Below are 22,452 nucleotides of genomic sequence, written 5' to 3' on the forward strand. Positions count from 1 at the left end.
AACAAAAGGAGTATAAAAGAAGAAATTATGGGTTCCCAAAATAGTCTTTCAAAAGGTGAAAGTAATATTCTATCATTATTTGATTTAAAAGGTATTGAGCATGTGTTTGTCGTTCTATCTATTTATGATAAGTCTTTTTTTATTATTATAAATATTCCATAAAAATTAAGAGGATATAATACACAAATATGTCCTTAAACTTGGTTTCAACTGTCATATATGTACTTCAACTTTGCGTATACACAAATAAACACTTAAACTTGTATGAAATTGAATAAATAGATACACACGTCTTAAATGACAATTTTATGTCCAATGTAACATCGTACATATATTTTGTCACGTAGACATGTATTTTTACTTATTTAATTTTATATAAATTTAAATATCTACTTGATTTTACCAACATGCATATTATACTTGAACTCTTACAACTTGAACACACTCATATTTAGTTGTTTAATTACTCTCTCTTTAAAAACACTAGCAAGAACTTTAGAGTTACAGTAGTAATTTCTAGTAGCATCTACTCTCTTCTTCAACATTTTTTTAATAAAGTTTTTTTTTTTCCTTTTCTCTTATCATTGAGTTATAGAAGCAGTTATGGATTTAGTGTAACCCAAACCACAAAATTAACATGGTATGAATCGTAACTGGGATCGCTATTCATCCTTCAGCAGCTTGATCGTGTTCTTCAAAAATGCCGGAGTTGCAATCAGAAACAATAGTTGGTGATCAACAATCTCAATCAATTGCTGAAAAAATAAACAACACTTATCCGTTGTTTGTTCACCAATCTGATACTCCTTGATCGGTGCTTATTCCGACGATCGGAAAACTATGAGTTGTGGCGTAGATCCATGACAATTGCGCTGCAAGCTAAGTGAAATTTAGGGTTTGTTACAGGATCTTGTCGAAAGGATCAATTCAGTAGTGAAGATTGGGAAACATGTAATGCAATTGTGTCATAATGGATCATGAACAATTGTGTTATAATGGATCTAGTTTGCGGTTTGATAAAGTAAAAATAAGTTCAAATTTTTTAATTACACAGGGAAATTGCTACACCATCGCAGGGCACAAATTCTATTGCAGTGTATTTTACCAAATTGAGGGAGCTATGGGCTTAATACGATGCTTTAGTTCCTAATCAAAGGAATACATTGAGCATTTGCAAAGGCAAAGGTTGCTTTAATTTCTCAGTGGTCTAAATGAATCATATGAACAGGTACGTCGACATTCAAAAGGAAAAAGCGACATTCTTTTTTATCGGTTTAAGAAGAAAAGTCTGGACAAATAAATTGAAATAAAAAGGTTATATACAGTAAAATCTCATTAATACTCGGTTAATTAATAATTTCTCTAAGATAATAATTTTCTCTTGTTCAAGCTTGGGCCAATGGAAAAAATCTCTCATTTCAATAAGATAATATATTTTTAGAAGGCCCTATATAAAATATGGTCTCATTAATATTATAAATTAATAATTTTTTAGTAGTATAAATCATATCTAAGAAAATTTAATGAAATATGATTCTATTATGTAAAAAATAGAATTTTTTTAATAATGAAACTTTAAAAAATTGAAAATATTTTTAAAAACAAACTTAAAATATTTTGGGGTGGAAAGGGGGGTAAAAAATAAAAAATAAAATAAAATTAGAAATATCTTGTAAGAACAACTTTAATGTTTGGGGTGGTAGTAGGAGGTAAAAAAATTGAAGTTGAAAACATTTTTAAAGAAACGAACTTTAATTTCTTTTTTTAATGGGGGCTGATTTGAGGATAGGGACAAAATAAATTGATTTTTTCAATCAAATGAAAATTGTAACTTGAAGTTCGAAGTGACTTTTGAAATTAAATTTTCTTAAGTTTTGAATGGAAGTCATTTTCCTAAATTTGAAAAAAAAAATGAGTTTTTGAAAAACATTTAACCCAACCAAACATTAGAAAATTGAAAAAATATTTTCATTCGTACCAAACACAGTCAAAGAGTGGACAGAGGGGGAGCGAGAGAAGATTGAGAGTAGATATGCATTATCTTCCTTCTCATAAAGGATCTTTTCTTAACCCTAAATTGAACTAACTCCTGATGAACATCACTTACATATTGATCATCTTTAAGTAGTTCACTATTTTCATAATCACCACTCTCTTTAGTTGACTCTCAGATCCTTTTATAGAATATTCACTATCTTCAGAATATTATTTTAACATTAGTAATTGATGAGGTTCTAAATTATATATATTTTTTGAAGACATCAATTAAATATTAATAACTTTAAAATATAATAGAATTATAAAAAAAAACAAGTAAAAAGGGGAATTTAATTAGGAAATGGTAGGTTTTAGGGATATTTGGGAAAGAAAGAAATTAGGTGACAGGAGAATTCAGAATTCAAATTGGATTGAGAATAAGCTTTCTGTTAAAAACGACTATGGCGAACGAAGGGACGACTGTGGCGAACGAAGGGACGACTGTGGCGATAAAGGGAACTGAGATAAAAGCTAAGGTAAGGGTTTTCTTTCGGAACGAGAAGCTAACTCGGAATCAGATTTCAGAATCGGAAGGGCTGTGCGTCATTATTATTCGGAGGAGCTACAAGTGGCTTCATGAGTGTCCACGTATAGTTTGCTACCCTCAGGCCAGCCGTTGGTATGATACCTATAGCTCTACCGTCATCCCGTTTGATCTGTCCAGGCTACTCAACAAGGATCCATCCTTGTTTTCCATGATTCTATCTGCTACTCTTCAATTTAATCCCGAAGACATCATACAAATATCTAATGAAATTTCGCCTGTTTTCTAAACCACAACCACGACCTCCCTACGTGATTGCCCTTGAAATCTCCCAATTTGATATCGTCGGTTTTTCATCGTATTATTCTGTTCCACCTTTTCCCCCTATCCCCGCTTTCTCTAGGTTTGTCAAGGACTGGGATGATGAAGAGGAGCTTCTCACTGCTGTTCGAAGTCTCTCTACCACTGATTACATCAATGATCCATATCACAAGTACTTGGGTGATGTGCTCGAGTATATCCATGCGTTAAGGGAATATACTGGTGAAGGTGGAATTTGCCCAGCCAAACCACCCATTGCAGAAGATTTACCAAAAGGACTCAACGAAATCGGCTGCTCTCCATCTCCGACTCCCGTATTCAATGACTATAGTAGAGATTTGATGGATGACACTTGCCCTGTTTGCTATGAATATTTCAAAGACGAGAATGAGGTGATAACAACTAATTGTTTGCATGAATTTCATATTCACTGTATGATAAAATGGCTATCAATGCATAACACATGTCCAACTTGTAGAGCTGATTATCCTTTGCATTATTCACCCCTTTCCAACTGCCGTAAGCGTCCTCACCACAACATTTTGGAAGAGCCAGCATATTGGAGGAGCTAGTTAACATGTTAGAGAATGTGTCTTTTTCTTTGTATACTGATTGCGCATTATTTGCTTCTTTTGGTATATCATCAAATATCAATTCAATTTGAAAACCAAGTAACTCACCGTCAAAAATGCTAAACATACTCTTCAATCCATTACTACTACTCCCTGCTAGTATTTCTTTTCTTTTAATTTCTTCAATTTTGTCAAGTTATACAAATTCCATTCTATTAAATTATGCACCACTGCTGATATTTGCATGATTTATTAAAGAGAAGACGATGCACTACGAGAACAGGAGTGAAACAATGATAAAAGTCGATGTCCAGAGGGATCTCATAGAGGGAGCTAGTGTGCCAGGCTGCCATTTAAAGGTGAGGACTTTGTTAAAAGGACACAATTTCCAGAATTTGCTAGAGGATATCATATATCCTTTAGCAATAAGTATTGTCATTTCTATTCTGTTGCTATTATAATATCACCCTCTTCTTCTCTCTCTTTCTCGGTCTATTTGAGCAGTTTCCAGATTCCATTGCTCTTCTTTCCTTCTCTCTGTGTCTCAATGTCATCTCAACCGGCTTAGTTCGATTGTTGGTGCTAAAGGTGAGCCTCAAATTTATAAATCTGCATTAGTCATTAAAAAAGAGTAGTCACTTCACTCGCGATGTTTTTATATAGTGTAGCTGTATATCTGCTCATGCCATTGGTGTAAAAAGAAGAAGAGTAGTCACTTCACTCGTGATGTTTTTATATAGTGTAGCTTTATATCTGTTCATGGTTCTGAATTCTAGCGTTTATACATTGTAGCTGAGTGACAGTTTCGAGTATTTGTTGTTCAAGTAACTTGAGTATGGGATGTCAGTTAGCAAGTGACTGTGTGCAAAAAAGTAATGAAGATGGTGGAACATCTCAAAGATGTGCTTGGGGAAATTTTCAGCTTAAAAAAGGCATCTCTAATGTAGTCATCGAATATGGACGTTCGAGATGGAGAGGGGTATGTGTTGCTTAAGTCGTAAATCTGCAGCAATACAAGAAGTCCCACATTGGGTAAAACATTCCATAACAAAGGCGATTTTGTAGTCAGAAACTCCTAGTTAAGAATGAAGGAGTATTTACCAAAAAGTGTTTGTTTTTTTTTGGTTTTATTATCTGTTTTTAATTTTCATACCCTCAATTTTCTAGTACTTTGTTAGGGGTATACAAAATGGCTTTAACCAATAAATATCAAATTGAAAATATTTATCGATGTTTTTTTATATTTGATTTAATGGTTATATCGACTCGTTTACTGGTTCTCAAGTTTTAGTTAATGATTAGATAAAACTAATCTTTTTATCCCTAGTTATATAGTAGTGGTTTTAGATTTTAAATGCAAATCCTATTTTATTTAGCATTTTATATAATCGTTGTCTTTGGTGTTGTTGGCTTGTTGAAATTCTATCTACCCTATTGTTCTTTTTAAAAGTACTTGTGTTATAGAGGTTTGATACTCAACCAAAAGAACATAAAGCAAAAATGAAGAAGTAAAAATAGAGGAGCATTTTCTTATCCGTTGAACCAATCAAACCATTAAAAACCAAATATCGATTAAATCAAAAATTCATAACAAATATTTTACTAGTTTGGTTATCAATTTAGTATATTTACAAATCGAAAATCAAAGATAATAGACGAAACAAGACCGAACTAATCGATATCCGTCACAATAATCCAGCTGAGGTTCCTTGCGCTTCCTTTCTCAAATGTGTTGGCAAGACATCTTTTTCTATTCGACTTAAAGCACCCAGGTTAAACTACCAAGTGACAACCTTGAGCAATCTTATCAAAAAAATAAAAATACTTCCTTTAACTACGAATGTCATTAAAGCTTATAACTTTGATGATAAGCTCATGGCAAAAAGTAAAATGCTACAAGAACGAAATAATTGCACAACTGGCCAAGCAAGAAATGTAAGTTCAATTTGAGAAACCAAGATGGAATGTTGAATGAGGTGGTTAGACTCTGAACTGCAAAATCGACTCTTACCATGCCATCTATCTACTTAAAGCTCCAATAATCTAACAACATCAACACGCTTGAAAGCCCACGCAGATCATAGCTTCAGCTTCTTTTTAGGTTTTTTGGCCATTCCATTGGAAGACTCCTCCAATTTCTGGCAAAAACCACATTCAGGACTACCTTGGAAAGCAGAAGATAAAATATAGACCATGTGTAAATTGATAGAATACCTTGCGCTGTTTCTCCTTCATCTTCTTCCTCTTTCTGTTTTTCTTACCTTTTTTTTGGACGGATATTTTTACCTCTTCATCTTCAGCAGATTCCTGGAAAAACTTGTGACAAAGTTAGTCAGGCTTAAATACTTGATAGATCTTTTTGACATCTTCACAGAAATCACAAATCAAGAACCTCAGAATCACCAAAAGAATCCACATGCTGAACAATTCTTCCTCTACTTGATGTCCCACCTGTTCCATTTCCAAATTGTAAGAGAATAATTATGCTCTTATCACAATACTCAAATTTTACACCAACTAAAATAGCATGCAAATGAATGACACATCTGTAAGATGAATACTATCACTCATTGACAACTAATAAGCAACTTCGTATAGCATTGCAATCTGAAATCATATTCATACTCCTATTTATTGGTTTGGTTTCAGCAGTAACCTCAAATTGGATATTAAGTTTGAAATGCCTAATCAAGTAACACAACTTTTGACCTGAAACGTTCTATTGAAATACCGAGGAACATGTAACATGTATAATCTACCTCAGCTGGCCATATGGGCTCTAATATTGGTTTTCAGCATCCAATAATTGATTTTGTTAAGTTCGTAGTTGAGATGAATTCATGCCTAAGTTACACTTTTACACGGATTCAAATGCCACTTCTGTAAGATTAAAATCCTTAGAACTGTATATCTTTTTGAGCTGCCTTCTAATGGATGTTCCGGTTCTACTCAACTTGAAAAAGAGCTTACAATGGTATATTTGCACAAAAAATTGAATTCAAATACTTTTTCTTAATAAGGAAGTTAGAATTCTAATGTTACTTCAATTAGATCAGTTAATCCCTTTGATAAAAAAACACCTGCTATGATCACAAGGTTTTTCACAAACACGCCAATGTTTATTTGAAGAGGTCCAAGTTAATTACTAAGCTTGAAGTTTATGTCAGCTTTTGGAAAATAAATGACACTCAGTGACAACAAGAAAGCAAGTGTATACTGTACACACAGCTTCCAAATGAATTCCAAAAAAACAAGGACAAAGAACGATAAATCGAATGCTAATTTATAAGGATCAATTTAGGTTCCCTGATAAAAAATAATCACTAAAGACATGTTTATATTACTGTATTAAAATATGAACATCAAAGGACCAGAGAGTTCAAGGTATCATTTACAAGCCAACTTGGGAACTTAGTCTCCTGAATTACTACATGCATTGACCACTGTTTTGCACAGTAGTGCAGAAGGAGATAGATGATGCAGTCAGCAGCCGCCGGTATAGCATATTTTCTTTTGATGAAGTAAGTAGTGTTATGAATGATTAGTAAAAATTATGCATGATAGTAACATAGGTACAAAAGCGTTGAGTTTGTTAGCTCTATTACAAATTGGCGATGAGTCCTATGTGCGGATTAAGTATTGCATATTTAAATCTTAAAAGCATAATTTAAAACTCAAAAGGGTATTCAAGAATCTGTAGCACACTTGAACCTACAAAGAAACAGGCAGAACATTTCAAGTGTTCAAATGGGAGTAAGAAGTAATGATGTAATGAAAAATAGTAGTAATGGATAAAATCATTAACGCACACCCCAATCCACATGTCATTGGGCATATCAGGTAAAACACAAAAGGCTATTCAAAATTCTGAAGCACAATTTATGTGATTATAAAAAAACAGCAGAAAATATCAAGTTAAATAGCAAAAGGGAGCACCAGTGATGATTGGATGAAAAAGAGCAGACGTAAACAGCAGTAATTATAACCGTAGAGCATCTTATAAATGGCAGCCTGGCACACTAAGTTCCCTCTACGAGCCGAGGTTTAGAAAGGGCCAGACCAGGATAGGATCTAGGAGGGGCGAGGGTTTTCACCTCAACCACTCAGCAGAATATTTCATTGTATATATAAGGTTTTTTTTAGCATATATATAGATTTTGAATCCCCGGAACACACACAAGAACACACAAGACTAGGTTGGCTAGGGTTCAAAATTTCAAGTTCAGATCCTAGACACCATCCTTAGTGAAAATCCTCGATCACATCACATTGAGTCTTATAATGCAAGATTTGAAGTAAATATTGGGTATCATAGTGCATAAACACGTAGGTAAAGAAGAAACTAGAAGAATAAATGGAATGATAACAATAAGAAATCAAAAGAAAAGAATAGTACTGGCTTGAAGAGTATGTTTAGCATTATTGACGGCGAGTTCAATGAGACGAGGATCAAGAGATGACAAGCCGCTAGGGTCCTGCAATTTCCTGTCAAGAAATTTCGCTAAAGCTGCTGCCTTATTCGTCTTCATAGGTCCTCCTGGATGAGCCAGCCTGCAGCCACAAACCAATTAACCATTAACAAACTAGTTCAAAACCTATGTAATATCAATCCCATTCAGCTCTATATAACCTAGGTTGAGGACGAGAAGACGAAGGTGCAGAAGGTAGCGGTGCAAATTTGCTTCCACGAAGCGCCTTTTTCTCTTCTTCACTCAGTTGTTCCATCGCCGGAAACCTAAATTTTCGCCGGCGAAATTGATCTTCGTTCTTCTCACAGGGAAAAGGGAAACGCCAGTCTAGTTTAAAACGACGTCGTTCTGTGGTGCTATTTTTTCTTTGTCGTCTTTGTTAATCCGTTCCCTCTAAATCTGATTTAAAAATGTGTAAATTAAAAAATAATCTTATAATAAAATAATAAAGATATTAGTAGATAACAATAATTGAATGGCAAATTAATTAAAAAATAATACCAACACATAAATGAATATGTTAGATCTAAATAATCTAATAATGAATTTGTGTAGTAGCCTTGAAACAATGTTAGACAGAATTTGAAAATAGAAAGTTTTTTTTTTTTTTCTTCTCAAAATTGCAAAATTTTATTATAAATATGGTTATATATCACGAAATTTTACATAATATTTTTTTGTCAAACTTACTCTATACTAAAGCAAGATATCCTCAAATGTATATCGACAAGATTCTCAACATATTTAATGATAAATAGATATATAAGCTTATCACATCGTTCATTTGACATCCAATTTCATATCAGATAAGCATTCTAAATTGAGATTTTTTTCTAATTAAATTGCTCTTACCGGCCTTATCACGAATATATAGCTCAATGATATTTTTGTTTAACTATGTTGATTAATACTATAGTATTTTTATTAAAGCATAATATTATCTGCATCATCAAGAATAAACCTATTTTTCAAATGGAAAATTATTTTATTTCTATTTTAATATAAGGTCGGTTGAAACTCTAATCCACTTACTATTTATACACTAGCAAAAATCTTGTTCACAACAACAAAGAAAAAAAAACTATTAAGTCAAACCTAAAGCTCTCTGAATAGGGACATAGACACTAAAGCCAAAAAGATTATTATATTACAATGGATGAAGAACGTAAAGTGAACCATATACTATTTTATTTTTTTTGTATAACAATTATATTTTGCCTGGTGAATTTAGACTAGTGATCTAAGTAAATTTTAGCAATAAAATATTAAATTTAAAATTATCGGTATTATTTCAAATCTATTGTTCTTTCTGCTCTAGTTTTGGTTTTTGAGGGGGTGCTTGAGAACAAAATCGAATCGTCTGATCTCCGTTGAAGGAATTGAAGCTTGAAAAAATGATAAGAAACGGCTTAAAAATCGGAGTAGAAGAGAGGAATAGAATAAAAATAAGCATTTCACAAACTTTTAACGACTGTATCACTCCATATATTATGTTTAGCAAAAAAATGTAAAAATTATACTACAAAATGCTTCTATAGGTGTCTAAAATAGTCAAGACCTACTTAAGATGTCTAACCGAAAATTAGCCGCCAATGAATTCCACCTAAGTAGAACTACATATTAACATGAGACAATTTCATCAATGTATTTTCATGAAAAAACTATTAACAAGTACTATGATTTATAATATACTTATCAATTTGCAATAACTATGACTTAATAACCTGACTTATTAAGGAAAAGATAAGACAACTGATCTTTAATCCTTTAGTAACTGTAATAAAAAGGAGGGAAACAATTGTGAAAATTTACATGCCTCAATTCTTTAGAGCCTAACATCCTAAAAGACCAGGCCATTATGCTTGGGGGCCAATCAATTGTATACACGAAAGAATCGGGTTTCGAATCCCCATGAATAATGGGGGGTGCACCATGAGCTATGAGCAACACAGATTTAAGCAACCACCATCAAAATCACGTCTATTGTCAACTCCTCTTTGATTCATCTACCCAAGCAAGAACTTGAAAATGTCACCCACTGATATGATACCTTCTACGCGTTTGCTTCCCGCTTCCACAACAACAAGCCGCCTAACCCCTGCAAACAATAGAGACAAGTTACTACTGCAGCACATGAAAAGACCAAAGGCCAAGTTTAAGAGAGTAAGAGGAAAGACCAGGTCTGGACAATCTTTCCATCACTTCATGCAACGAATCAGACTGTAAACACATGTGACATTTTTGACTGCTCAACCCATAAGTTGCATATGGTTCTTCTGCAAGTTGCAGTGCCTACAAACACAACCCTCAAAAATAACTTTAGAGTAATATACAAATGTAGCTTCATACCTAAAAATATTCACTTCTATAAGAAATATATGAAATTTCCACCCAGAAGTATCCCAGTGATTAGGCGTTGTTGATTATAGCAAAACAGACGGCCAAAAATAAGAATCTTTTTCTTTCTTTAGGGGTTTAGGTGAAAAGTAACTTCTTTTTTTGTGAAGCAAGAAACTATATATATAAAAGGCATCAAGAGGATGTAATACGTACAAAAGAGGGAAGGAGAAGACACGTTCCTACAAAAAGTGCTAAAATCTAGAACAAAGGAGCTGACAAAATCCAAAAAGTTAATAGGGCAATCTGCAAGGGCTAAATTTTGCCAACTATATTACCGTAAAAGACATCTAGCTTTAAGAGTGTGCGGGGAGTAGATTAGCCAGCAGCACATTTGTTGAAAGTAACTTTATTGAAATACCAGCAAAAGTGATTGCTGTGAAAGTTACACCCAACAGAGAAAACCATTTCATGCACTGAGAAACTCAACAGAGGCCATGCTAGAATTTACCACCTGAACTTAGAATTCTTACGACAGGTTCTGGTGGTATCCACTAGTTCAGAGACTAGCAAGAATTTTCTTATCCAGATGCAAAAATAATATTCTCGCGAGAAACTTCATTTCTGCTGGCATCCAGTTCAAATTGAGTTTCAGAATACTCTCCATGAGAAATGTAGTTCGAACACCTATCCAAGCAAATATGCAAGACATATTTGCTGATTTTTTAATTCCATTGAGTCATTTATTGAGAGAAAATAGCAACTCTGCCTATGTGAACAGCAAAGCCGGTTTCAAAAGGAGGGACACGGAAGGTTAATAGCCAGCATAAATAGTCAAATCATGGTGAATCGTCTGAGGGTACAGAGAGATCATAAAGCCAACCCAATCAGCTAATCCACTAGATGGGGACGGAAGCGTAGTTGCATCGACAATGGTCAGGAGGAAACTAAGGTGCAACTACGATTACACCTTCCTTGAAGGGAACCCTCAACATGCTGGTGAGAAGAAAGGTATAAAATCCCAGGCCCAGTAGTCAAATCCCTGAACTATACCTATTGAAGCTAGAAATATATATTTAAATTGAACTCACGGCACAGTACCTGATGAATACTCATTTCCTCAAGATTGATGTGTGTGTAGATCTTGTCCTTGGCCAAAGCTGTAATATCACTGCCAGCAATAGATTCAGGCATTCAGCAAATTAACCTAATGAAGGTCTACACACACTACAAAATATACAAGTTTGAATATGGAAAACAACTAATTATTTATAAACCTTCGGGAGTATATATCCAACAGGGAGTCGTTATCGTCAACAATGGGAATTGCACTAACTTGAGCTGCAAAGGGAACAAAAACATGCATAAGAGTTACAGACAGTTTATTGACTCACTAGCCAAAACCTATCACCATGTGACCAAATATCTTTAAGAATATAAATAGTGAGAACTCATATTCATCAGCAATAATAATGTGCTAATAAATTCTTTAGTTGGGAAGTATATTACTAACAACCATACTTGATCTTAACCAAAAGACTGAGAAAGGTATAACCTTGCACTAACAAATTCAATGCTGCATTCAGAGAAGCAGTAGGCCTCAGCATTGCCAGGGGTTGTCGATTTGGCTCTCCAATTTTCGGAACCCATGTGCCCAAAGGAATTGCACCAATTGGCAACTGAAGTATTGGTAACGACTCTGGAGAATGCTTGAAATACCTACAAATATCTGAAAAGTAACAAAGCTGTGAGCCACAATAGCAAGATTAGTAAAAACCCAAGAAAAATTAAAAGCTCACGTTTTAGTATATCAGAAAGAGAAGCAACATATAATAGCTGGGGATATGATCCATCCTGAGCTGGTGAATGAATTATAGGTACTGTAGCCACCCCATTTTGCAAAATTTCCAATGCCACATCCTTCAAGCTGTTATCTGGCCCTGACTACATTGAATAGTGGAAATCAAGACGTGGAAAAGAAGAGACTGACTAGCAATAGGTCCTAAATACACAATAGAAGTCCCTGATTCATAAACCAGGACAGGTGACCAAGAGAAGTAAAAGAAAATGCAAGGGACATCTTTAGCAGGAAAAGTGTCACAACAGCCAGATGCAACTAAACAAATTTAATCAACCAATCTCACATTAATACAGCACATAAGTAGTGATTAAATAGGCACAGGTGATGCTATTCTCTCTTGCAAAATCAGAAAAAATGTATGCAATCCATAGCAGCGAGATTGTGATGATCTTAGTAGGCTTTCATCATTTTCATTTTTAATCATCAAACTCATGATTGATTCCGAGATATAGGATACAGTAACAAGACGATATGAACTATTTGGTCTTATTATCTACTCTCAAAGAACCATGAAAGTGCAAGTTCTTATTCCCCAGGCAATCCACCCTCAATTGTATCCTATCAATTACAACTAAGTGTGGTTCAAATGCTTGGAGATTTCATTCAACCAAAATCTGTAGGATGTAGTTCCAGATATAGATGGCAAGACTACAGCAAGCACACAGATTCAGAGAACATCAATAAGGATTTTGAAGTGTTAACAATAACCGAAAGAATTCATCAGAACTGAAAGTCGAAGTCACAAAGTTAAATCAGCACTTTGCACACTGACATTTCGAGCAGGCCAAACAAACTCACCCAAACAAGTCGCCGTGGAGCTGATTTACCAAGCTCATTGGCTTGTCTGCTCAAGTAAGATTTTGCCTCTTTCCATGCAGATATAGTATGTGTCTCAAGCTCTTCCTCTGTCAGATTGGAACCATGATTCCCAAGCTGCGACAGGTCACGAGATTTTTTCACATTCAATTATGGGAGAAAAGAGCTAAAAAGATACATAATGTCTTTCTCAAAAACATATGAATAAGGGAATTACACAACAGATTCTCACGATATGTGATGCATGAATGATTCATCATCAACACCACAATGAAACTACAACTAAAACAAAAAAATTGCAAGAAATTCAACTACTTCCAGCAGCAAGTTTGCAGTAGATGTATCATGACATAGTGACCTAAAAGATTAACCAAGAAGAAAGGGCAATTAGCGAAAAGGTAAACTGAATGGCCCCATAAGCCTATTTAGGTGTAGTCAATTAATTGATCATTGATATTGAAATGAAGCATGGCTGCAAAATCACAAAAGTTGGGGAAAAACAAATTACATAAATTTAGCTATATCCCCACCTCATAAACCCATATTTTGATAGAATGCAAGAGCACAGTATCAGCAAGTGAACTATGCCAACAAGAGAAACTTTCAACATAGAAATCACATAAGAAATAACAATATAAGTACAAAGACATTAAGTAATGTTTTAAGTAATTTGGCTACACAATGGCTAAGTCATCATGTAAAACTTTCGGGTATCATCTATTTCTTTTTCGAAAATTTCATCATTTCTTAGTTTGGAGGTGGTCAAGTTACAACGTGGTGCAGCTTTTCAGTTTAAAGAGAGGGAAAAACTATTTCACTAGAGTCTTGACAATAGATGAGAGACAAAGCCCAGTCCATTCGAACATCTACTAAAAGCATTGGTATATCCACTATGCAGAGTGGGTCAGGGTCATATTACTATAGGAAGCAAGCATAAAATCAAACCAAACGACTATCTTAAAATGTCGCTTTACACATACTTCACCTACAGCACAACATATCTCTATGGATAAGACTGTAAAAGGGCACCTCCAAAACAGTAATAGAAGCATAAAACCACTAATGGGACCAGCCACATAACATTGTAAGCCAAAAAAAAAGGACCAGCTTCACTTAACTCATTACAAAATAGAAGCCATACAGGATGTTGGAAGAAATACAAATGATGATAACAGCATATTACTGCTAAAAGCATATCAAGAAACATAATCAAAACTTGCAAGGAACTCTGCTTACCTCTCTCATGATTAAAATAAAATCCAAAGCACTGAGGACTCCAACAAATTGTGCCCTGCTGAAATCCCATAAAGGAGCCATAGGAATACCCTGAAAATAATATGGCTCAGAAACAGATTTTATAATATTTTCAGGGAAGAATATAGAGAAGTATAACCAGCATAATGAAGAGGGAAATGCCTAATCTTATATCAAATTATGCTAATATACTGAGTATGGATGCAGAAAAAGACAGTAGTAAGTTGTATAGCTAACAAGTCACTCCATTCCCAATACTAGAAAATGAGCAAGGCTCATACAATAATGGAGTTCCTTACCAAAATTGACCCTATTTATTCATCAAAATTTTCATTACATCCTTATATAACATCTCTCTTGACCTGAAACATCCCTCAAAAAATTTTAACTTGAAACAGAGGGCCAAGTGTGTCACTTCCACTCTTTCATAGTGTTCTTTTGCTACATTAGAACCTCTGATCCAGCCATTTTTATGGGCAATTTTCATCATATTGTCAAGTCTTCCCATCACCAGAATAAGCAGAAAGGAGACAATTGATCACCTTAGCTCAACCTCTTTGAGAAGGAAAAAACCTTCAGATGAGCCAATTATCAGAATAGAGAATCTCGCAGTGGTAATGCAAAATCTTATCCATCTAATCCATTTCCCTCCAAACCCCACCTTCTGAGAATTCCAAGCAAAAAACTCCAATTCATTTGGCCATATGCCTTTTCAATATCCAATTCCACATGATGCCTGGCGTCTTATCTTTCAATCTGAAATATCTTATGCATAATTGGCAGTAAGAACAACATCTGTGATCTGTATGCCTTTCAAGAATCTTTAAGAATGTCATTTGATGAGTATATACTAATGTGTGCATCACTTTCTTACATCTCACTGTTGGATCTTGGATATCAATTTATATATCTTCCTATAAAACTAATAGGTCTAAAATCTATCAATTCCTTAGCCCCATTCTTTTTGGGAATAAGAGCTATTTAAGTTGCATTGAAGTTATTCTCGAAAACTTCTTGAGAACAAATTTGTGCATAGTGGATATCACATCATTCTTTAAGACCTCCCAACAATGAACAAAGAACCCCATAGTGTACCCATCTAGACCTGGTGTTTTATCTACTGCTACATGCCTTGAGAACATCCAAAACTTCTCACAAAAGACTCTTGCAATTCATGTTGGTCCTATGTGTTTATGGTAAGACACTAGTACATGTTGTAATAGGACATCCATTTCTCATTTTCAGAGTAGAGCTTCTGATAGAAGGTACCAATCTCCCTTTAAATGTTCTCTGGCTCCACATTATCTTCTCATCCTACCGGTAGATGATCAATATAATTACTTCTCTGGCAGGCATCAGCAATTCTCCAGAAGAACTTTGTAATTTATCACCCCGTTTAATCCAGTGTTCTTGATCTTTGTCTCCATTCAATCTCTTCCTCTTTGGCATAATCTTCAAATTCCATGAATAAATTAGTTTTCTGAATGGCCTCTTCTTCAATTACAGATCTATTATGTTAAATGTTGTCGACCTCCGCAATTTTGCTCAGAATCAGATCTTTATTCTTTTCCCAAGTTCCTTTAGGTCCTTCAGCTCGAAACTTTGAATTAAGCCTTCAAAGCTTTTAACTTGGTTGCTGAAATATAATCTGAACTTCCGTTAATAAAAATGGAATCCCACCAAACCTCACCTTTCTCATTGAAACCTTCAGCTTCCAGTCATAATCCTACAAATTTGAAACAAGACTTTTTGTGTTCCGAGCTGCAACTTTGAAGCGCAATTGGTGTGGGGTCAGAACAGATTATAGGAAGAATTTCTTACTTAATATTATTGAAATTTTCTCCTCATTCAATCGATATAGAAACCTGTCAATCGTGGAAGAGGTTTCCAAGTTATTCACTCTAGTCCAGGTCATGTATAGCTTCCCCCATCTAGTTGAGGATCAATCAACTCCATATCCTCAATATAATCAGAATATTCAGTCATGTATGTAGACGTTCTGGAGGAAATCTTCTTCCCTGAAGCATATTTGGCAATACTAAAATCACCCCACGGTCCCATAAACAAACTTCTCAACCCTTATTTCCCTACATACCTCTTGCCTTTCCTGATTACAATTTGGTGCAGATACCCCTATCATGTGCCAACCAAAATCATTAGTTGACGACTTGAATTTAGACAGATTTCCACTAGCATTGGGTCTAAATGTAAGGAGCACATGACATTATCTTGGTTAGAAGTAAGAAGCTGGGCCTCAGTAAAGAGAACTTGGCCTTTATTAAAATTAGCTCCTTTAAGACATTGTCTGACCTTTCCTTTGGCCCATAAAAGAGCTCATTCCTTTTGATTAAAAAAAAAAAAATTCTCTGTCCTACGTGTTGCTGTGCCCTTGCCATTTGTGTTATTTGAATAATAGAAATAGGTATCTGCTCAGAAGAATCTATCTTCCTCTTTGTATCAAAGCAAAACCTACTACCTTTAACAGTGCAGGGTTTTTTGGCCTAACCGTCCTTATCCTGCGGGACTTTCTCCACTCTAGCAACCACCATGGTTCTCAACTCAACCCAGACCGGAATTGAAAAGGCAAGACCATTGTTGACAATCTTTACCTCTTTCGGAACTTCCTTTCCAAATCCTTATATTCTCATTCTCACCCACTTCAAATGGTTTTTCAGGGATTTCTCTTCCTCTGTTTCTAGCCATCCCCAGCATTGATTTCCAATGGCTTTGAATATTTTTTCCATCCAAAATTGAAAAGGAAGACCTATTGCTTCAGCGGAGAAGAGAAGGAGAAACCAACACTAACAGATATCAGAAAATGGAAGAACGCTTTTGGAATTAATATATATGAAATGGGGGGCTGCTCTTATCCACATTGAGGCCTCTCAATTGGTGCAACAACCTATAGTCGCCAAACACCATTCGAGATGAATCTTCAATTGTTTCTAAGCCCAGTGTCCTTTAAGAATACACTCAACCATGTGCTTGTTTGGAAAAGCAGACAGAAAAGAGGGGACCCCCATTTGGTATATTTTAACTCCAAAAGCATTCTTCCAAGTACTCACCACCCATTTTCTAATTTCTAAAAAATGTTGGTTTCTCCTTGTCTTCTCCACTGAAGCTTCCAATAATATAACTTCCCAGCAAGCCATTTTCCTGGTAAACATCACCACCAGAGATGATGATACAGGACTTTTTGTTGCTAATCAGAGACACAGATGCTTCTTTTGATTGCCACTTGCTAGTTCTGACTGAATCTGCATAAGGAGCGTTTGGATCTATCCTCCTAGGAGTATATGTAATAAATGTTCCTTGATGAAATTATCTTAAACCCTATGTCTCCTCCCCATCCCAACATCAAATGTAACTTCTGGAATAATAATGATATATCTGTTCCCTTCTTGTACTGTCACAATGCTTATAAATCTTCCAAATTTGTTGTGCTTTTAAAAAAAAAAATAATGGAATGGATCGTCTTTGTACTCCCAAGACTCTTCAAAAGACTCTGGCACCATAGGAGAAGGTGGAAGCTAAATGAACAATACTCGAACTTTTTTGTTCCAAAAGCACAACATATTTGGACTATCCATTCTATCGTTTTCTTGCTAAAAGTTGTTCTGCGCATCATATTCCAGCGTCTTTCAAACCCACTTAAACCAAACTTCAGCTCTGCCTCCGAGCCTTATGATATCGCAAGACTTAAAACCTACTGCGAAGTAGATTCTATTTCCCCCCATAAAAGCTAATATCTTCTTGAACTCCTCCCTGATAATTCACTCAACTTTGCAACTGCCAAGTTTTGATTTTTTTTTCTTTTCAAAAAAGTAGTATATCTCTGATTTTGAGACATCATATAATTAATTACTTACTTAATTAATTAATTAATTAAAAGTCTACTCTCTCTAATAGCTAAGGCTTTAAATGAGACGGTGACGATATTCCACGCAGTTCTGTTTAATGACCATTCAGGCAATTTTCCTTTTCAAGGGAAATGAGGGGCTTCAAGCATGTCCCCAGCGAAAGAACAGTTATCAAATGTGACAAAATCTGAAAGCTCCATATATATCATGATACAAACAGGACATCTAGCAGGATAGAAGATATACCTGCTCATGAAGAATATGAAATGCTTGCTTTACGGGTAAGTCAACATCCAAAGCAATGACCTGAAAAATAGTCCTTATCAGAAAAGGCAACAAAACAGTCATACTCAGAACCCATCACATCGCCTAGACAGAAAATAGAATAAATAGATAAACCTTGCTCGACCCTGGAAGCAACTCATAAGCTGAATGTGTTGATAGGACTGCAGATATACGGTGACGGGAAATATCCAAATCTGTCTGTGATATCCTGGGAGTATCATCTGGCAAGGCAACATCCGACACTCTTACCTATGACACATTAGAAAAAGTTTTTAGAAAAATCAAAAGGCAAAAGTTACTAGCTCTCCCTCTAAAGGAAGATAACATGTTAGGGAGGGTATAAAGAGGTCACATAGACAATAATAGTTGAACATCAGGTGCAAGGTAAAAATGGAACACCAGGTGCTTGAAAATCACTTGTTTTATCATTTAATTAGTAGAATTAAGTAACCGGTGTCTCAAAATAAGTTCATAGGTTCTTATAAATGTTTGTCAAGTCATCCACTTCAGAAAATGGGGTGCTTGACAAGGAGATTCTAATAACCATCTTATTGACACCCTCATACCAAAAATGAGCTGGTTCAACAAAAAGAAACATAAACTAGACAGTTAATATGGAGATTTAATGTCTGACCTTTTCTGAAAAACTAACGACATATTATAAACTAGAACAGAAAAACAGAAGTTGACTCTTGATAAAGAAAGAACTAGTACACGAAGACAATATATATAAAATACAGATGCATAAATCCTCTGCTCTAAGTACAGATTAGTCCATACAATGTGATGGAAATATACATCAAAATAATATTAGACACACAAAGGAAGTCTCAAATATTCTAAGCATTCATGACCACTTTGCAATTCAGCAATTTGCAAGAGTGGAACATTCACTAACCAAACGCTGAAAGGCCTGATTATCCACATCCATGTTAGAGCTAGGAGGTATTTGTGCACTTAGTACTGCTGGAAGGTAGTCAGACTCTCTGGCCAAGAGGACAGTATTGACTGTTCCAAGGTTTCCACCACTCACAAAAGGTTGGTTCTCATCGTGTCGCCATTCACCATCAACAATGAACTTGTACTGCAAGTAAAGTATGTAACCATAAATCTTTCATCACATGTAAGGAAGCTAAATGCCAAATCTAACAAGGAAAAGAAGCAAACTGATCAAAATAAAATTGCCACTAACAAGAAAAGGCAAATGATATTAAAACTCAAATCATCACACGTAAAAATGATTACCAACTCCGAGACACAGGTAAGATGCAAGAGTTCCAGGGGGGCCTTCAAAGGTTTCTCTCTTCATGAAAGAGAAAGGGCAATGGGATATGCTGGCAAGATCCCACACTTACCTATGCTCCCTATGATAACTAAATTCATATATTATCGTCAATAAACCATATGAACCGACAGATACATCGGCCAAGGTGTCATAATTATGCTGTTCCACGCAAATCATTTACCTGTAACTATTCACTAACCTTGCGAAAACTGATTACATTGGAACGTTTACGAGGCGGAATACACTTTGAATTCGATAAAATGCATTGCTTGTGAAGTATGTGTGCATGTATGTTCTATAGATTTACCCGTTGTTGATTGGAAGTTAAAAACTGATATTCGAAAGACACAGTCGCTTAATTACAGTACTGATTTTGGAATCTGTATATTTTATGGCAATTGCGTTAAGTATTGCCAGCAAAATGTTTATCAATGACTGAAGAATCTGAACTTTCTACTTATGGTCACGAACTGAATTATAACCATATATATAAGGCTCTCTTGTTATTTTTCCTTTGTTCCGAAACAAAGTATAGTCATGCCATTAATTAAACAGACAAACTGAGCATCAAGCTGCAATTATCCAGAAAAAAACTAACTAACCATCTGCCAGGCAGCTCAGACATTTGTTTTTTAATTTATATGGACCAAAATAGTGGTAATGCCTGCACCAGCAAAGGAAATGTTTTTATGCTGGTTTAGAAAGAAAATCAGCAATGAATGTAGAAGTGCTAGGTCCACTATACTAGCCTGCCTTTGGGGGCAATGAGGAGGGAAAAGGAATCATCTTTAGAGCAACGCAGAAGCATTAAATGGACTTACATACAAAAACCTTGTACAATAACGAATATTATCGAGATACCCTGCTAGATTTCCTCAGTTCCCTTCATGCTTAGTACCATGGGAGGGACAGAAAGTAAATTCAACCTTAAATCAAGCAAGTTTGGAATACCAATATCCCACAAAGGGACCACATACTTGCTTCAATAAGTTAAATAAGCATCTAATTACTATTTAAGTAGGTCATCACCAAGTTTACACACTGGACAAAGAGATAATTGGTCTCGGCAAGTAAAAGAAAAGCTTACAAAGTCAGAGTCTCCAAAATAGGGAGAAGTATCTTCTAACTTGTCTCTAGATTAAAGCTAGGTCACCCAACTATATCTACAAGAACTAGACGAATCATTCACAATAGATAGCATGACAGCCATAAATGATAATTGAACATGTGAAAGCTAGCGCTACTGCTATTCCCAAAGGAGTAATTTCCCAGCTAACTACTAACTAAAAAATACTACTCATACTGAAAATTAAGAATAAAACTCAGAATTGAAGCCTCAACTGCATTAACTGAAGATACTAAAACAAATAAAAAGTAATGGAAACTATAAAACAGACCTGGTGATAACCAGGTGGAACACTGCAAACAGTCTGAAACACAGTTGGGCATCCTTCAACAGGAGCCATCGGCCATTGAGACCACCTTCAAAAAGTGAAACTCCCTTTAAGAAACACAAGATACTAAAGGAGAAAAGAGCATTTTATACAAACAAAACTGTCAACTTATAGTTACCCAGTAAATGTGCCACTCAGATATACACTTCTTCCTCCATAAGGCCAAACAAAGCGGGTAGGAATCAAAGCCGTGCCACCATCCCGTGCATAATCCATTGCAGAAGGATACATTCACTTTCCAATTCAACCAAACACAACCAACCCCAAACAGCAAACAACTCTAAAATGCTGAAATTCTGATGAATGCAGTTCAGACAAATTAATTAATCATGGTTGACCCATGACAAGATTAGACAACCTTAAATCCCCAGAAGAAGAAAAAAACAGTCTCAAACTTTAATTAATTCTTACCAGCAAAACCTAAATTCAATGAAAATTAAACAACACAAAGCCCCACTCAAGGTAAAAAAGAAGAAAGCCAACACCTTTACCCAGCAAACAAAATTTTAAGCAAATACCCAAATTAATGGATGAAATGACAAACAAAAATTTTGAATTTTTCTGATAAAATTGTGAAAAAGCTTCGATCTTGAAACTATATGAAGGAAAGCGAAGTCGATCAGGGAATGAAAACCCTAGAAATGTGAAAACTTTGAAGGAGAAAGTCGGAATACGGAGAATTGAGTAAAAAATATTTAATTTTTTTTAAGCAAAAAAAAAAAAAAAGGAAAAAGGCGAAGGCAGAGAAATGAAGAATTTTATAGAGAGAAGAAAACCCTAATCTTATAAAATTATGCTTCCGAGGTTTTTTTTTCCCCAATTCCTTTTTCTTGAATTAAAAATATATTATTTTGAAAAGTATTCTTTTCTTGAAAAAAACCATTAAAATTTCCACATATGAAAAAAAAAGCTAATTGAAAATATATTAATGAAGAAAGTGTTAAAATCGCCGTGTATGATAAAAAAAAATTGTTAGGGAATTGTATAAAAAAAAATTTAAAAAATAAAATATACACCTCAAAAGTAGATACAGTCAAATGGTTCTTTCCTATGATAGCTAGTAGCAATATAAAAGTTTTGTTATGATAAAATAAGAAGTACTACTATATTTAATACTCCGATGCTTTTTATTTCTTAATAAAGACTAGCAATAAATAGTCGAAGATAAAAAATAGAAAAAAGATAGTGTTTGGTTGTTTATAGTAAATTTTAATTTAATCATTATATTTAATGATGTATCTTTTTTTTATAAAATTTGGTTTAATTCTCAAATTTTATACCTTTACGAATGAACAGAAGAGCTCTTTAAATATAGTGTGCGTTGTTTAAGATAATTTTATTACTCCATATTTAAAATCTTCTTATCCATTACAATTGAAGAATATAAAATCATTCGAGAACTTGGAATAAAACTAAT

At 34.7% G+C, this 22,452-nt stretch overlaps 3 protein-coding genes across 7 annotated transcripts; 1 reads left to right on the plus strand and 2 right to left on the minus strand.

Annotated features, from left to right (window-relative positions):
* The first annotated feature begins 580 nt into the window (after window positions 1–580).
* Window positions 581–4,645, plus strand: LOC101268026 (uncharacterized). 5 transcript variants are annotated; one of them, XR_002028238.3, is made up of 4 exons: window positions 581–3,234; window positions 3,673–3,773; window positions 3,919–4,002; window positions 4,207–4,645. XR_002028238.3 is itself a non-coding variant. In XM_010322808.4 (4 exons), the coding sequence occupies exons 1-4, from the start codon at window positions 2,788–2,790 to the stop codon at window positions 4,240–4,242; spliced, it is 663 nt and encodes a 220-aa protein (XP_010321110.1). In that variant the 5' UTR covers window positions 1,593–2,787; the 3' UTR covers window positions 4,243–4,645. The 5 variants fall into 5 exon arrangements, 2 of the variants coding, with proteins under 2 accessions (XP_010321110.1, XP_010321112.1); XM_010322808.4 differs by having other exon boundaries at window positions 1,593–3,234; window positions 3,678–3,773; XR_011221538.1 differs by having other exon boundaries at window positions 2,344–3,234; window positions 3,321–3,773.
* A 323-nt stretch (window positions 4,646–4,968) lies between these two features.
* On the minus strand, window positions 4,969–8,499 carry LOC101267737 (nucleolar protein 58). Its single transcript, XM_069298853.1, has 6 exons — window positions 8,385–8,499; window positions 8,045–8,282; window positions 7,811–7,965; window positions 5,807–5,865; window positions 5,629–5,721; window positions 4,969–5,552 (listed from the first exon to the last, which is right to left on the minus strand). The coding sequence occupies exons 2-6, from the start codon at window positions 8,137–8,139 to the stop codon at window positions 5,493–5,495; spliced, it is 462 nt and encodes a 153-aa protein (XP_069154954.1). The 5' UTR covers window positions 8,140–8,282; window positions 8,385–8,499; the 3' UTR covers window positions 4,969–5,492.
* Window positions 8,500–9,636: 1,137 nt separating this feature from the next.
* LOC101267445 (sucrose nonfermenting 4-like protein) lies at window positions 9,637–21,836 on the minus strand. Its single transcript, XM_010322794.4, has 14 exons — window positions 21,447–21,836; window positions 21,154–21,331; window positions 20,979–21,063; window positions 19,195–19,380; window positions 18,411–18,545; window positions 18,258–18,317; window positions 14,134–14,223; window positions 12,880–13,014; window positions 12,020–12,164; window positions 11,776–11,949; window positions 11,498–11,561; window positions 11,322–11,391; window positions 10,061–10,175; window positions 9,637–9,981 (listed from the first exon to the last, which is right to left on the minus strand). The coding sequence occupies exons 2-14, from the start codon at window positions 21,264–21,266 to the stop codon at window positions 9,890–9,892; spliced, it is 1,464 nt and encodes a 487-aa protein (XP_010321096.1). The 5' UTR covers window positions 21,267–21,331; window positions 21,447–21,836; the 3' UTR covers window positions 9,637–9,889.
* Between the last annotated feature and the right edge of the window lie 616 nt (window positions 21,837–22,452).

This window comes from Solanum lycopersicum, chromosome 1, assembly GCF_036512215.1.
Source record: "Solanum lycopersicum chromosome 1, SLM_r2.1".
NCBI classification, from domain to species: domain Eukaryota; kingdom Viridiplantae; phylum Streptophyta; class Magnoliopsida; order Solanales; family Solanaceae; genus Solanum; species Solanum lycopersicum.

Bases quoted from the DNA above. Each gene is read 5' to 3' on its own strand.
- LOC101268026 (XM_010322808.4), top strand. From the start codon at position 2,788: ATGAAATTTCGCCTGTTTTCTAAACCACAACCACGACCTCCCTACGTG. The intron at 3,235-3,677 runs GTGATAACAACT...ATTAAAGAGAAG, and splicing joins ATTTCAAAGACGAGAATGAG to ACGATGCACTACGAGAACAG. The intron at 3,774-3,918 runs GTGAGGACTTTG...CTATTTGAGCAG, and splicing joins TGCCAGGCTGCCATTTAAAG to TTTCCAGATTCCATTGCTCT.
- LOC101267737 (XM_069298853.1), bottom strand. From the start codon at position 8,139: ATGGAACAACTGAGTGAAGAAGAGAAAAAGGCGCTTCGTGGAAGCAAA. The intron at 7,966-8,044 runs GTTATATAGAGC...TTGTGGCTGCAG, and splicing joins TCTTCTCGTCCTCAACCTAG to GCTGGCTCATCCAGGAGGAC. The intron at 5,866-7,810 runs GTACTATTCTTT...GAAATGGAACAG, and splicing joins TAAACATACTCTTCAAGCCA to GTGGGACATCAAGTAGAGGA.
- LOC101267445 (XM_010322794.4), bottom strand. From the start codon at position 21,266: ATGTATCCTTCTGCAATGGATTATGCACGGGATGGTGGCACGGCTTTG. The intron at 21,064-21,153 runs GTAACTATAAGT...CACTTTTTGAAG, and splicing joins CTGAGTGGCACATTTACTGG to GTGGTCTCAATGGCCGATGG. The intron at 12,165-12,879 runs GTGAGTTTGTTT...TATTCAATGTAG, and splicing joins CTCCACGGCGACTTGTTTGG to TCAGGGCCAGATAACAGCTT.